We start from the raw sequence: 16,971 nt of genomic DNA, 5'->3' as shown, positions 1-16,971 counted from the left end.
ATTATTCAGTCATTTAGCAGACACTACGGTAGTCCATTATTCAGTCATTCAGCAGACACTACAGTAGTCCGTTATTCAGTCATTTAGCAGTCATTTAGCAAACACTACGGTAGTCCGTTATTCAGTCATTTAGTAGACACTACGGTAGTCCATTATTCAGTCATTCAGCAGACACTACGGTAGTCCGTTATTCAGTCATTTAGCAGACACTACGGTAGTCGGTTATTCAGTCATTTAGCACACTACGGTAGTCCATTATTTAGTCATTTAGCAGAAACTACGGTAGTCGGTTATTCAGTCATTTAGCACACTACGGTGTTCCATTATTTAGTCATTTAGCAGAAACTACGGTAGTCGGTTATTCAGTTATTTAGCACACTACGGTAGTCCATTATTTAGTCATTTAGCAGACACTACGGTAGTCCATTATTTATTCATTTAGCAGACACTACGGTAGTCCATTATTTAGTCATTTAGCACACTACGGTAGTCCATTATTTAGTCATTTAGCACACTACGGTAGTCCATTATTTTGTCATTTAGCACACTACGGTAGTCCATTATTTTGTCATTTAGCACACTACGGTAGTCCATTATTTAGACATTTAGCAGACACTACGGTAGTCCATTATTCAGTCATTTAGCAGACACTACGGTAGTCCATTATTCAGTCATTCAGCAGACACTACAGTAGTCCGTTATTCAGTCATTTAGCAGTCATTTAGCAAACACTACGGTAGTCCGTTATTCAGTCATTTAGTAGACACTACGGTAGTCCATTATTCAGTCATTTAGCAGACACTACGGTAGTCCATTATTCAGTCATTTAGCACACTACGGTAGTCCGTTATTCAGTCATTTAGCAGACACTACGGTAGCCCGTTATTCAGTCATTTAGCAGACACTACGGTAGTCCATTATTCAGTCATTCAGCAGACACTACGGTAGTCCGTTATTCAGTCATTTAGCAGACACTACGGTAGTCGGTTATTCAGTCATTTAGCACACTACGGTAGTCCATTATTTAGTCATTTAGCAGAAACTACGGTAGTCGGTTATTCAGTCATTTAGCACACTACGGTGTTCCATTATTTAGTCATTTAGCAGAAACTACGGTAGTCGGTTATTCAGTTATTTAGCACACTACGGTAGTCCATTATTTAGTCATTTAGCAGACACTACGGTAGTCCATTATTTATTCATTTAGCAGACACTACGGTAGTCCATTATTTATTCATTTAGCAGACACTACGGTAGTCCATTATTTAGTCATTTAGCACACTACGGTAGTCCATTATTTTGTCATTTAGCACACTACGGTAGTCCATTATTTTGTCATTTAGCACACTACGGTAGTCCATTATTTAGACATTTAGCAGACACTACGGTAGTCCATTATTCAGTCATTTAGCAGACACTACGGTAGTCCGTTATTCAGTCATTTAGCAGACACTACGGTAGTCCGTTATTCAGTCATTTAGCAGACACTACGGTAGTCCGTTATTCAGTCATTTAGCAGACACTACGGTAGTCCATTATTCAGTCATTTAGCAGACACTACGGTAGTCCGTTATTCAGTCATTTAGCAGACACTACGGTAGTCCGTTATTCAGTCATTTAGCAGACACTACGGTAGTCCATTATTCAGTCATTTAGCAGACACTACGGTAGTCCGTTATTTAGTCATTTAGCAGAAACTACGGTAGTCGGTTATTCAGTCATTTAGCACACTACGGTGGTCCACTATTTAGTCATTTAGCAGAAACTACGGTAGTCGGTTATTCAGTCATTTAGCACACTACGGTAGTCCATTATTTAGTCATTTAGCAGACACTACGGTAGTCCATTATTCAGTAATTTAGCAGACACTACGGTAGTCCATTATTCAGTCATTTAGCAGACACTACGGTAGTCCATTATTCAGTCATTCAGCAGACACTACAGTAGTCCGTTATTCAGTCATTTAGCAGACACTACGGTAGTCCGTTATTCAGTCATTTAGTAGACACTACGGTAGTCCATTATTCAGTCATTCAGCAGACACTACGGTAGTCCGTTATTCAGTCATTTAGCAGACACTACGGTAGTCGGTTATTCAGTCATTTAGCACACTACGGTAGTCCATTATTTAGTCATTTAGCAGAAACTACGGTAGTCGGTTATTCAGTTATTTAGCACACTACGGTAGTCCATTATTTAGTCATTTAGCAGACACTACGGTAGTCCATTATTTATTCATTTAGCAGACACTACGGTAGTCCATTTTTTAGTCATTTAGCACACTACGGTAGTCCATTATTTTGTCATTTAGCACACTACGGTAGTCCATTATTTAGACATTTAGCAGACACTACGGTAGTCCATTATTCAGTCATTTAGCACACTACGGTAGTCCGTTATTCAGTCATTTAGCAGACACTACGGTAGTCCGTTATTCAGTCATTTAGCAGACACTACGCTAGTCCATTATTCAGTCATTTAGCAGACACTACGGTAGTCCATTATTCAGTCATTTAGCAGACACTACGGTAGTCCGTTATTCAGTCATTTAGCAGACACTACGGTAGTCCGTTATTCAGTCATTTAGCAGACACTACGGTAGTCCATTATTCAGTCATTTAGCAGACACTACGGTAGTCCATTATTTAGTCATTTAGCACACTACGGTAGTCCATTATTCAGTCATTTAGCACACTACGGTAGTCCGTTATTCAGTCATTTAGCAGACACTACGGTAGTCCGTTATTCAGTCATTTAGCAGACACTACGCTAGTCCATTATTCAGTCATTTAGCAGACACTACGGTAGTCCATTATTCAGTCATTTAGCACACTACGGTAGTCCATTATTTTGTCATTTAGCACACTACGGTAGTCCGTTATTCAGTCATTTAGCAGACACTACGGTAGTCCATTATTCAGTCATTTAGCAGACACTACGGTAGTCCATTATTTAGTCATTTAGCAGACACTACGGTAGTCCATTATTTAGTCATTTAGCAGACACTACGGTAGTCCATTATTTAGTCATTTAGCAGACATTACAGCAGTCCATTATAACCATGGTATACAATCCCCTAGATCTCAAAGTGCTTTGAAGAGGAGTACTCGTGTAATCGAGTGAGATCGTACCAGATAAAAACTTTTTAGAGGAGTACTTGTGTAAATGAATAAGGAATTACAGCTTTAAGAATTACATCTCAACAAAACCATAATCACCCCACACAACGTCTCCTTTTGTAAAAGTTGTTTAATTAGAAAACAAAATGCAACAGAGCACTTAACCAAACACAGCACAATATCAGTACGGCTCAGTGCATGGTACAAATTCACCTTCGGAGGTTGCTCTGTAGGATTTAAAACATTCTCAGACCCGTATGTACAAAGCAATTTGGAACTTTCCAGAGACAAAACCATATAAAACTTAAAATGGCATTTTTTTTCTAATACAACTGTCTCGAATGAAAAGTAACGCTGGTCTAGAAAGGGAGGAGAAAGGCAGAGAGATAGAAAGATCTACATAAAGTAACATTACGTTGGCCAAAGACAAGTCCAGGTAGTTTCTCGTGCTAATGTTTTTTTCTTCTCTTTTTAATAATACGTGGCAGACTACACGAACAAGTAAAACAAATGAATGAAGAGAGAAAGGCAGAGAAGAGCTGTGACGAGCTAAGGGGACTCTGCCCTAGCGCTCTGTGTCGTCCTCTCTCCTCTATCCATGCTCTGGCTCTTCCTGCGCTCTCTGTGTTTCCCGTGGTCTTTCCCATTGCTGGGCTCTCGTGGCCGGTGGCTCCGCTCTTTGCTGCGGCTGCGTTTGTGTGAGCGCTGCTCGCCCTCCCCCCTCTCATGGCTGCGCTCTCTCTTCCTGCTCTTCTCCTTCTCCCCCACCTCGGCCCTGCTCTTGCTTCCACTCTCTTCTTGGACTTCTCCTCTCTTCTTGGACTTCTCCTTGTGTCTCCTTTCCCTGCTTCCGCTCCGACTGGAGCGCTTGGCCTTCCTCTCATCCCTGTGCCCCCTCCACTCATCCCGCTCTTCTTTGTGTCTCCTGTCCTCAGTCTCTCCCTTGCTCCTCTTGTCCTTGGACCTCTCCCTCCCTCTGTCACTGCCTTTCCTCCTGCTTCTGTCGTTCTCCCCGCCCCCCTCCCTTTCTTTCTCCCTGTCTTTCCGCTCTCCCTTGCGTTCCCTGCTCCTGGACCGTCGCCTCTCCCTTTCTCCTCCCCTGTCCCTCTCCTTCTCCCCTCTCTCCCTGTCCCCTCCTCTCCTGTCCCCGTCCTTACCCTCCCTCTCCTTCTCCCCTCTCTCCCTGTCCCCTCCTCTCCTGTCCCCGTCCTTACCCTCCCTCTCCTTCCTCTGGCGGTCACGTTCCCTTTCCAGTTCGCGGTCGAAGCTTGGGCCGTGGCGCTCTCGTTCGCGGTGGTGGCTCCTGCTCCTCGACCGTTTGGGGGACCTCCTGGGGCTCCTGACCAATAGAAAAACAGAAACAAACCTAAATATCAGCCTCATGAACAGCAAAAACCCTCCCTCATTGACAGAGATGCGATCCACATAATACAGATATATTCTTCGGAACGGCTTTTATCCATTTCCTACCGGGAGCGTCTACGCCCTTCTGTCGCCCGTCCCTCCTCTGGCACAGGTTCAACCGGCTCCTCCACCTTCTCAGGAACCTTCCGGGGCCTTGCCTTCATCTGTGTGTCAATCATCTTCTGCACAGGCACCGGGATGCGTGGGAAGAGTGTGGAGAACCACTCCAGCTTGGTGAGAAACGACCGGACCATCTCACCGATGGTCATAACGCAGCCGCCTCCGGCCTTCACATCCAGCTCCTGAGAACATAGAGGGGGAGGGGGGGGGTAATTGAAAACGTTATTAACACACACAGATGCAAAACAGAACTACAAAAGACATTGCATTCATTATATTTATTCAGCATATCTTCCTAGTCCCTTGTTTTTTTAACACTTGCCTCCATGACTCAATTAGAAATCAAATATAATTTGTGATGACCAAGTACTGAACCTTCACCTCTGATTTCATCTAGCTTAATATGCTCACATATTAATCCTTATCATGTGTTTGCTTATAATTCAACTTAGTGCCTGATACTGACTATAGGAAATAATAGTATGGAAATGGAAAAATGGTTTCTCTCATTTAATCTGTCTGGCTGTCCTGAAAAGTCTGTACTTACACTGTGAGCTCTCTTACACAACGATATGTTAGCAAAATAACTGAAAACACCCTGGGTTGCATCTCAATAGTCTAAAGTGGCTTCCTCTCCTCATGGTTTCCTCCATCTGCACTAGCATTAAAAGAGGAAGTAAAGATGGGGGTGAGACAAGGAGAGGAAGCGACTTGAGATGGACAATTGAGATGGATCCGTAGGCAGGCAACAAAATAAGGGTTAAGGAAAGTTTTTTTGCTTCCTCCTTCCTAGTTCTCTCGACAGTCCAGGGAGACACTGGCCACAGTGCAAGTACAGAGTGGAGGCATGTAGGTAGGTAGGTATGTGCACAGCAACTACAGAGAGACCAGGTCTGAATGGGTAGAGAACAGCCGTTTTGCACTCACACACGCAAACCAACAGTGCTGAGAGATACATTATCCAATTCACCTGCTGCACAAGGGGCATCTAAAGAAGAGAACATGGGAATTAGCCAGTTGGGTAGGATGTCAGAGGATGTCAGGTTAAAATATTGCATCAGAACAAGAAAGTAGGCCTGGTTGCACAGTCTGACAAACAATATCCAGCCAATTGAAGGTTTGAATGCACAGAGAGGATACGGTGCATTAGGAAAGTCTTTGTTATGTTACAGCCTTACTTTAAAACGGATGAAATACTTTCCCCCCCTTATCAATCTACAGACAATATCCCATAATGACAAAGTGAAAAAGGTTTTTATACAAAAAAATAAAATACAGAAATACCTTAGTTACATAAGTTCTCAGGCCCTTTGCTACGAGAGACTCTAAATTGAGCTCAGTTGCATCCTGTTTCCAATGGTCATCCTTGAGATGTTTCATCAACTTGGTTGGAGTTCACCTGTGGTAAATTAAATTTATTGGACATGATTTGGAAAGACACACACCTGTCTATATAAGGTCCCACAGTTGACAGTGCATGCCAGAGCTAAAACCAAACCATGAGGTCGAAGGAATTGTCCGTAGAGCTCCGAGGCAGGATTGTGTTGAGGCACAAATCTGGCAAAGGGCACCAAAACAAATCTGCAGCATTGAAGGTCCCCAAGAACACAGTGGCCTCCATCATTCTTAAATGGAAGTTTAGAACCACCAAGACTCTTCCTAGAGCTGACCATGCAGCCAAACTGACCAATAGAGGGAAAAGGCCCTTGGTCAGGGAGGTGAGCAAAAACCTGATGGTCACTCTGACAGAGCTCCAGAGTTTCTATGTGGCGATGGGAGAACCTCCGTAACACTCCACCAATCAGGCCATTATGGTAGTGGCCAGACGGAAGCCACTCCTCAGTAAAAGGCATGACAGCCCGCTTGGAGTTTGCCAAAAAGCACCTAAAGAATTCAGACCATGAGAAACAAGATTATCTGGTCTGATGAAACCAAGATTGAACTCTTTGGCCTGAATGCCAAGCAACACGTCTGGAAGAAACCTGGCACCATCCCTACGGTGAAGCATGGTGGTGGCAGCATCATCATGGTGTGGGGATGTTTTTCAGCGGGTGGGACTGGAAGACTAGTCAGGATCGAGGGAAAGATGAACAGAGCAAAATACAGAGAGACGCCTGATGAAAACCTGCACAAGGGCGCGCAGGACCTCAGAATGGGGTGATGGTTCACCTTCCATCAGGACAACGACCCTAAGCACACAGCCAAGACAACATAGACTTGTCCCAAGCCAATCCTATGAATGTTCTTGAGGGGCCCAGCCAGAGCCCACACTTGAACCCGATCAAACATCCCTGGAGAGACCTGAAAATAGCTGTGCAGCAACGCTCCTCATCCAACCTGACAGAGCTTGAGATGATCTGCAGAGAAGAATGGGAGAAACTGTCCAAATACAGGTGTGCCAAGCTTGTAGCGTCATATCCAAGAAGACCCAAGACTGTAATCGCTGCCAAAGGTGCTTCAACAAAGTACCGAGTAAAGGGTCTGAATACTTATGTAAATGTCATATTACAAATGAGCAAAAACAAATTAAAAATATGTTTTTGCTTTGTCATTATGGGGTTATGTGTTGTGATTGATGAGGGGGGAAAACAATTTAATCCATTTTAGAATAATAATAATAACGTAACAAAATGTGGAAAAAGTCAAGGGGTCTGAATACTTTCCGAATGCACTGAACATCTACTACAAAGCTCTCCTCAGAATTTTTTTCAATTGTATTAAAAAGTGCTACACATAGGATTTTTTTGCATTGTAATTTCAGAAAATGTTCTTAACATATCTGGTGCTAATAGTGGAATGATAGTGTTTCACAGTATTACTTACCCACCAGTGTTGTGATTGGCTGTTATAAGTGCCTATTGATTTCTCCCACCGGAGTGGCATCTGTTATCAAACTGGGAAAGCTGTTCTGGCTTTGTGGCTGTGTTATCTAGTGGAAATGGCTGTCATTTCATGTCTGGATTTTTTCCCCAAACACTCTCAATTTCAGTTTATGTGAGAAAACAAGCACAATAGTGTAGGGAGTCGTTGTACCATCTAAATCACTGTGAAATGCATTTTCAATATAAAATTCATATATAAATATATATATTCTTTTTACAGCTGTAAAAACAATATTTGTTGTTATTAAAATATATTTCAGTGATATAAATGGCACAATGCTTACCTACACTATTCAGTGCTTGTTGTCTCAAATAAACTGAAACTGAGGAAACACTGCAGAATTTCTGCAACCAGGAAATGGCAGCCATTTCCACTAGATAACACAGTTAGGAAGTTAGAAACAGCTTATGTGAATATCCAATCACAACACTGGTGGGTAGTAATACTGTGAAAGACTATCATTCCATTATTAGTGCCATCTATGTTAATTAAGGACATTTTCTGGAATTACAATGCAAAAATTCCCCAAAGAATTCTGTGTAGCATCTTTAAGTAGGAGGGTGTCAGAGACAAGAAAACGAAGCAATGGATTTGTGTTGAAATATACGCGTTGTTATATTTTAAAATTAAATGTGTTAATTAGAATAAATAAAAATCTGAGCCTGGGAGAAACAACGGTACACATTTCAGTGTAAAATGTCAAATTGTGCAAATTAGATGTTTTATTAATTGAGTTTGTGCAACAAGTCCTGATTGCATCTTGGCAAACACAAAGGGCATGCCTTTAGTTAACAGAGTTTGACTGTATGGTTCAACTCTACGTCAAATATACTTACCCTGACAAAAACAGGCAGCAGAGCAGAGTGAATGACCTAACTACTCAACTTTGCGCGGGGGGAGGGGGACTGGGGACAATTAAGCCAAATGAAGGCAAAGGTGAAAAATCAGCTCTGAGCATCACAACGAGGAGAGAACTGAGAGCCAACAGTTTGGATCATGCCAGACTTGTTAGTGAAAGGTAGAGAAACATGAAAGTATTACCCGTGTGGACATACCTCCTCATCATCCAGGAAACCATCATACCAGTCCACCAGGTCTGCAGGGGGCTGGGTGTATCTGGAGGAAATGCACACATAACACACTACTGAGCATCCCATTGAATAACACACATAGACGTCTTTGACTTCCGTCTGCATCTTGACGCCAATGTTAACCATCTGAAGGTAGATACAGTTTTTACATTTTTGTCCTTTAGCAGACACTCTTATCCAGAGCGACTTACAGGAGCAATTAGGGTTAAAAGCCTTGCTCAAGGACACAGGCAGATTTTTTTCTTTCTTCACCTAGTCTGCTCTGGGATTCGAACCATAAACTTTTCAGTTACTGGCCCAATGCTCTTAGCCGCTAGGCTACCTAATGTTGTCTGCGAACACATCTTATATAAACACCTCTATTCCAGGAAAAGTAGTTAATTTAACAACATATTAATAAAGAGATGTCGGAACAAAATGGTATCATTTAGGCATGCAACTATACACTGCAAAATGGCTGCTGAGCATTTCACTAAGAGGTTGCAATCCATTAGAACAGGGTGAGTGAAATGTATTTACAACCAAATAAAAACAAGTCAAATAGGTTCTATCCTTGGTGCAAACATTCGCCTTTTACATAAACCAAAATGTAAAAGAGTCGCACCTTATGTACATGAAACCAAGTGCTCTGATGTAGGGCGAGTCGTTGTGAGTTATCAGTCCCATCACCTGCTTGCGGGTCATCTTGAGGGTAAACAGCTTATACAACAGGCAGAAGGCCGTGGACACAATGCCGCCTGTCCCGACTCCACGCACCTGAGGACAGAGGTTCATGTGTTAGACGCTTCGATTTTCGGGACCAGTGTTCCTAACATATATCTGAAGTGGACCTCTACGTTTTGGGGGGAATTATCGTTTTTCAACACAGTCTTACTCCACAGCTAAGTTAAGTGTATTGCTTCAGTTTGTCATCTATCAACTACTGACTTTTGATGCGTGTATGTATGTATGTATGTCTGCATGCATGTATGTATGTATGTGCACATAACTAAGATGTTCTGGATAAGAGTGTCTGCTAAATGACTATAATGTAAAAAATGTCAAATGTATGTGATGCACTTATGAACACAATTAGGCAGAGAATAGCTTCTCTGGTCAGGATGTAACTTACATTGATTCTATGACAGCTAAAGCCATTAAATCAGACATAAGTCAGAGAGTGACTGTTACCCCCATCATCTGGGACAGAGAAACAGGGGGAGGCAAAAGGCACGTACTTTCTAACTTACCCCTCCGCACATTCCAGTCTGTCCAGCAGTCTTCCTGCTGCCTTTCTCCCAGGGCTCAACATGAGTCACCTACAGAAACAATTTTTTAACACAGTGACCCCATGACAAAATGAATGCATGTGAATCACATTCAGGTTGCAGAAGTCTGTTGTTTACCTCTGGCTGAACGCTGGGCACATCAGGAAGACGCCTTTGCAGCCCTTTACTTTCCAATCACATAAAAAATCATTTCACAAATGCTAAATATATACTTACTGTACATTGTTTTTATCAGGCTTTATCAGTTGCAGTCGACAGCATGTTTAAATTACAACACGTGTCTGTCGGCTTTCTTTTGTTACACACAGGTGTTATACACAGGTGTTCGGATGCCTATTGCCATCCTAGAGCGTCTAATGCTCCTTCCTGATGTGCCCAGCGTTCAGCCAGAGGTAAACAACAGACTTCGGCACCCCGATTGACTGAACACGATATGCAACATCTGGGACTAGCATTTCTAGGCATTAGCCACGGTGGAAAAGTGTTTCATAAAGTACACACATTTCCCTTTTTTAAAACTGCCTTCTCGCCATTAAATCGCGACAAGGCGGAAATCGATGCCTTTGCAGCCTGAACGTACAAACCGGTCCACGGGGGATACAATGCATTCCAACAGTAAAATTCGCCATTTGCCGGCCTTTGGGTTAGTTCGGAGCATGCTGGATAGCTAATGAGCACGGGTGGTCGCCCCAATTAACCATTTTAGAACAATTTCTCGCTGATATGAAAAATAGCTACGTTTCTTAGGTTTCCAAAACCGTATTGCAAGCGATGCTTGTTCACGTTCAAGACCGAGCTTGCGTCGGGGCTACGGAAAGATCTATTCAGCAATACTAATTAGGCGCTAAATGTAGTTAGCGTGTATTAATAGGCTAACATAACACTAGAGTTTACCTGACTGACGAGCCAGCTAACGTTAACTAGCTACAGTAACGTTAATTCCAACACAATTTTAATTATCAGCGGTCCACTTAGCTACAGACCGTACAGGAAAACCTAAGAGACGTTAGCTAGTTAACTTAGCTACATAGCTAGCTAACGTTGCAACCCACTCAAATGAGTAAACAGAACTGAAAATAGGGTCGGGTTAGCGGTGGCTAACACGCTAGCGAAGTTAGTTATCTAACAAACACGTTAGGAACCATTTGAGATGATACTGCCAAATTATAATATGAAAACAGCGTTAAGCAAAAGCTAGCTACCTGCCACTGAACCATTTAGCCAGTTAAGTTAGCAATTTACCCATACGTTCAAACCGCTACCTAAGGTAGCTAACCAACTTTAGCTAGCATAGTAACGTTAGCCAGCATCGGTCTGGTTACCTTGAAATATATTTCATCCACCACCTCATGGTAGGTTTTCAGTTCATAGAGCTGAACCTTGAAATATGGAGATGAGAGCACGTTGGTGAGGACCATAGGGTTCAAGTTCATAGTCTTTTCGTTGCCCCAGAGAGGCAAGTTGTTGCCATGTTTTCCAGGGTTAGGGCCAATCTTGTTCACAGCCTGTCCTTGTTGCTGATTCCCGGCTACAGTGTTGTTGGCCATAATGCGAGGATCCCAGGCTGTCGATCCACAAATGCGGGAAATTAGCCGCTATCTGCTAACGCTAGCTAGCTTACACAATCGATGCTTCTGACTATAACGTCATTAAAGCGGGGTTTGAAACCGTCAATAGTTGCGGTAAACTATATTCTACAATAACCTAGCACCAGATTATGGCCCACAAAACCTTACTTTGTAGATCTATCTTGCTAGCTGAGTTTCTTCGGCAACAGTAGGAGAAAATGGTACGCACGTAACTGCCGCTGCCGGGAGAAGACCGGAAAAGGCAACGAACGCCGTTCGTCCAATGAGTGACTTTCGTGAATGAGTACCAAAGTACAGTAACTGTATCGAGGAATTCAAGATCTTTGGCTCACTGCATTCACTGATTGGTGAGCATGCAATGGTAGTCGTTTTGAATCATTGACTGTAATTTCTTATAGTAATACATTTTTTTTATGTTTTTCTCCTGTTCTGTGTGTGTTGGGGCAGAGGGGGAGACGTTGAATAGGTCATCAATAAATCAAATGTATTTATAAAGCTATTTTGACATCCGCCAATGTCACAAAGTGCTGTACAGAAACCCACCCGAAAACCCCAAACAGCAAGCAATGCAGATGTAGAAGCCCGGTGGCTAGGAAAAACTCCCTAGAAAGGCAGGAACCTAGGAAGAAACATAGAGAGGAACCATCCTCTGAGGGGTGGTCAGTCCTCTTCTGGCTGTGCCGGGTGGAGATTATAACAGTACATGGCCAAGATGTTAAAACGTTCGTAGATGACCAGCAGGGTCAAACACTAATGTGGATGTGGATGTAGAGGGTGCAACAGGTCAGCACCTCAGGAGTAAATGTCAGTTAGCTTTTCATAGCTGATCATTCAGAGTTAGAGACAGCAGGTGCTGTCTTCGAAAACAGAAGGTCCGGGACAAGGTAGCACGTCCGGTGAACAGATTAGGGTTCCATAGCCTCAGGCAGTACAGTTGAAACTGGAGCAGCAGCACGGCCAGGTGGACTGGAGACAGCAATGAGTAAAGCCAGGTTGTCCTGAGGCATGGTCCTAGGGCTCAGGTCCTCAGAGAGAAGAGAGAAAGAAAGATAATTAAAGGGAGCATACTTAAATTCACAGGACACCGGGTAAGACAAGAGAAATACTCCAGATATAACAGACTAACCCTAGCCCCCTGACACAAACTATTGAAGCATAAATACTGGAGGCTGAGACAGGAGGGGTCAGGAGACACTGTGGCCCTGTCCAACGATACCGCTGGACAGGGCCAACCAGGCAGGATATAACCCCACCCACTTTGCCAAAGCACAGCCCCCACACCTCTAGAAGGATATCTTCAAACCACCAACTTACTACCCTGAGACAAGGCCGAGTATAGGCCACAAAGAACTCCCCCAAGGCACGAACCCGAAGGGGGGCGCCAACCCAGACAGGATGATCACGTCAGTGACTCAACCCACTCAAGTGACGCACCCCTCCTAGGGGTGGCATGGAGGAGCACAAGTAAGCCAGTGACTCAGCCCCCGTAATAGGGTTAGAGGGAGAGAATCCCAGTGGAGAGGGGAACCGGCCAGGCAGAGACAGCAAGGGCGGTTCGTCGCTCCAGTTCCTTTCCATTCACCTTCACACCCCTGGGCCAGACTACACTCAATCATAGGACCTACTGAAGAGATGAGTCTTCAATAAAGACCTAAAGGTCGAGACCGAGTCTGCGTCTCTGATATGGATAGGCAGACCATTCCATAAAAATGGAGCTCTATAGGAGAAAGTCCTGCCTCCGGCTGCTTGCTTAGAAATTGTAAGGACAATAACGAGGCCTGCGTCTTGTGATTGTAGCGTACGTGTAGGTATGTACAGCAGGACCAAATCGGAAATATAGGTAGGAGCAAGCCCATGTAATGCTTTGTAGGTTAGCAGTAAAACCTTTAAATGAGCCCTTGCCTTAACAGGAAGCCAGTGTAGAGAGGCTAGCACTGGAGTAGGTCATATTCTCATCGTCTCCTCCTCGGCCCAGATACTGGTTCAATGTTGGGGTAGCTACTGTGTCTTTCATAATTTGCATACCTTCAGTCCTAGCTATGTACACAAGTAATCTGTCAATCTTTGATTTATGCCGACTACTCTTCCTCCATTTGAAAACATTGACCCCTTCCAAAAGGACAACGACCCTAAGCCAACGCAGGAGTGGCTTTGGACAAGTCTCTGAATGTCCTTGAGTGGCCAAGCCAGAACCCGCACTTTAACCCAATCGAACATCTCTGGAGAGACCTGAAAACTACAGCTTCTAACATGATGTCTGGGCCCTTATTACACAGGAGGTAGGGTTGCTGGTTCATTCCCCCTTAATCACTGCAGTATTCTCTGACCATCCAGTCATGCAAGTCCCTTCTCCCACATATTCTAAAGGTGGGTTGAAAGACAGTTCTTCACTGCATGTATCCGTTCCTCCCCTCCTTGCTATAATATATGGGCCTTTTCACGCTGCAAAAATCAGCATCACATTTACAATCTATTGTAGCAGCTCTGTGTTCCAGGAACGCTCCCTCCCTGCCAGTGATAGTATATAGCCACGGTAGCCAGCCATCTGTCCTCTGGTACTTTGTAAGCATCTCACCCAGAGGCAGGACTGCCAGACTGACGAGCAGCCCTGAGCCCTTTCTCAACCCCCACTGTGTTGAGTACTACTGACAGCAGTTATGTAACAGCTCTCTGAGCAGGCATGGATTCACTGTTTAAATATCACTAGCCGCTTTTGAAGCATCCATCCATCAATATTCCCATCCCATGGGACTGAATTAAGTACTAGGATATCTATTGTATCGAAAACAAGAAACACGTTTTCACCATGACAACATACATACTACATTTGGGGTTTGTAGCTGCCAGGAAGGAAAAGTAGTCAACAGTATAGCAGGGGATAGGGAAAAAAATCCAAATCTATTGAGCGAGAGCTGTTGTTTCTTAAATAAATTGAATTGTTTTATTACTTTACAGAACAACACAGCATGTGTGTTTGTGAATTGGGATACAGTATAGAAATAACAATCTTCCAACATTTAGGACATTGAACAATGTGGGACCTGCACTTGCAACATCAGTCTAGAGAAATAACCGTAAAAACAACAAAGTAGGATATCAACATTATAAAGGTACAAACAGTATGATAAGGGTATGAATTGGACAAACAAGAAAGTCATTAAAAGTTGAACATCCTGAGTCCTGGACTTTCTGACGGGCCGCCCCCAGGTGGTGAAGGTAGGAAACAAAATCTCCACCCTGCTGATCCTCAACACTGGGGCCCCACAATGGTGCGTTCTCAGCCCTCTCCTGTACTCCCTGTTCACCCATAACTGCGTGGACATGCAAGCTTCCAACTCAAATATTCAAGTTTGCAGACGACACTACAGTTGTAGGGCTGATTACCAACAATGACGAGACGGTCTACAGGGAGGAGGTGAGGTCAGGAGGCTGAAGAAATTAGTCTTGTCACCTAAAACACTCACAAATTTTTACAGATACACAATCGAGAGCATCCTGTCTGGCTGTATCACGGCCTGGTACGGTAATTGCACCGCCCTCAACTGCAAGGCTCTCCAGAGGGTAACACGGTCTGCACAATGCATCACCGGGGGCAAACTACCTGCCCTCCAGGACACCTACAGCGCCCAATGTCACAGGAAGGCCAAAAAGATAATCAAGGACAACAACCACCCGATCCACTGCCTGTTCACTCCACTACTATCAAGAAGACAAGGTCAGTACAGGTGGATCAAAGCTGGGACCGAGAGACTGAAAAACAGCTTCTATCTCAAGGCCATCATACTGTTAAACAGCCATCACTGACATAGACATACAGTGGGGCAAAAAAGTATTTAGTCAGCCACCAATTGTGCAAGTTCTCCCACTTAAAAAGATGGGAGAGGCCTGTAATTTTCATCATAGGTACACTTCAACTATGACAGACGAAATGAGAAGAAAAATGACATTTTTAATGAATTTATTTGCAAATTATGGTGGAAAATAAGTAGTTGGTCACCTACAAACAAGCAAGATTTCTGGCTTGTAGGTTAGCAGTAAAACCTTTAAATGAGCCCTTGCCTTAACAGGAAGCCAGTGTAGAGAGGCTAGCACTGGAGTAGGTCATATTCTCATCGTCTCCTCCTCGGCCCAGATACTGGTTCAATGTTGGGGTAGCTACTGTGTCTTTCATAATTTGCATACCTTCAGTCCTAGCTATGTACACAAGTAATCTGTCAATCTTTGATTTATGCCGACTACTCTTCCTCCATTTGAAAACATTGACCCCTTCCAAAAGGACAACGACCCTAAGCCAACGCAGGAGTGGCTTTGGACAAGTCTCTGAATGTCCTTGAGTGGCCAAGCCAGAACCCGCACTTTAACCCAATCGAACATCTCTGGAGAGACCTGAAAACTACAGCTTCTAACATGATGTCTGGGCCCTTATTACACAGGAGGTAGGGTTGCTGGTTCATTCCCCCTTAATCACTGCAGTATTCTCTGACCATCCAGTCATGCAAGTCCCTTCTCCCACATATTCTAAAGGTGGGTTGAAAGACAGTTCTTCACTGCATGTATCCGTTCCTCCCCTCCTTGCTATAATATATGGGCCTTTTCACGCTGCAAAAATCAGCATCACATTTACAATCTATTGTAGCAGCTCTGTGTTCCAGGAACGCTCCCTCCCTGCCAGTGATAGTATATAGCCACGGTAGCCAGCCATCTGTCCTCTGGTACTTTGTAAGCATCTCACCCAGAGGCAGGACTGCCAGACTGACGAGCAGCCCTGAGCCCTTTCTCAACCCCCACTGTGTTGAGTACTACTGACAGCAGTTATGTAACAGCTCTCTGAGCAGGCATGGATTCACTGTTTAAATATCACTAGCCGCTTTTGAAGCATCCATCCATCAATATTCCCATCCCATGGGACTGAATTAAGTACTAGGATATCTATTGTATCGAAAACAAGAAACACGTTTTCACCATGACAACATACATACTACATTTGGGGTTTGTAGCTGCCAGGAAGGAAAAGTAGTCAACAGTATAGCAGGGGATAGGGAAAAAAATCCAAATCTATTGAGCGAGAGCTGTTGTTTCTTAAATAAATTGAATTGTTTTATTACTTTACAGAACAACACAGCATGTGTGTTTGTGAATTGGGATACAGTATAGAAATAACAATCTTCCAACATTTAGGACATTGAACAATGTGGGACCTGCACTTGCAACATCAGTCTAGAGAAATAACCGTAAAAACAACAAAGTAGGATATCAACATTATAAAGGTACAAACAGTATGATAAGGGTATGAATTGGACAAACAAGAAAGTCATTAAAAGTTGAACATCCTGAGTCCTGGACTTTCTGACGGGCCGCCCCCAGGTGGTGAAGGTAGGAAACAAAATCTCCACCCTGCTGATCCTCAACACTGGGGCCCCACAAGGGTGCGTTCTCAGCCCTCTCCTGTACTCCCTGTTCACCCATAACTGCGTGGACATGCAAGCTTCCAACTCAA

General features: G+C 43.7%; 1 protein-coding gene across 1 annotated transcript; it reads right to left on the bottom strand.

The window, feature by feature from the left end:
* Nucleotides 1-3,234: 3,234 nt before the first annotated feature.
* Nucleotides 3,235-11,708, bottom strand: LOC139387591 (pre-mRNA-splicing factor 38B-like). The gene is made up of 6 exons (XM_071133941.1): nt 11,208-11,708; nt 9,847-9,915; nt 9,222-9,373; nt 8,582-8,642; nt 4,590-4,825; nt 3,235-4,458 (listed from the first exon to the last, which is right to left on the bottom strand). Exons 1-6 carry the CDS (start codon nt 11,430-11,432, stop codon nt 3,669-3,671), a joined length of 1,533 nt encoding a protein of 510 aa, XP_070990042.1. The 5' UTR covers nt 11,433-11,708; the 3' UTR covers nt 3,235-3,668.
* Between the last annotated feature and the right edge of the window lie 5,263 nt (nt 11,709-16,971).

This window comes from Oncorhynchus clarkii, chromosome 28 (assembly GCF_045791955.1).
Source record: "Oncorhynchus clarkii lewisi isolate Uvic-CL-2024 chromosome 28, UVic_Ocla_1.0, whole genome shotgun sequence".
NCBI lineage: Eukaryota > Metazoa > Chordata > Actinopteri > Salmoniformes > Salmonidae > Oncorhynchus > Oncorhynchus clarkii.
The sequence above is the reverse complement of the archived record's forward strand: the minus strand, read 5'-3'. Positions and strand labels throughout refer to the sequence as shown.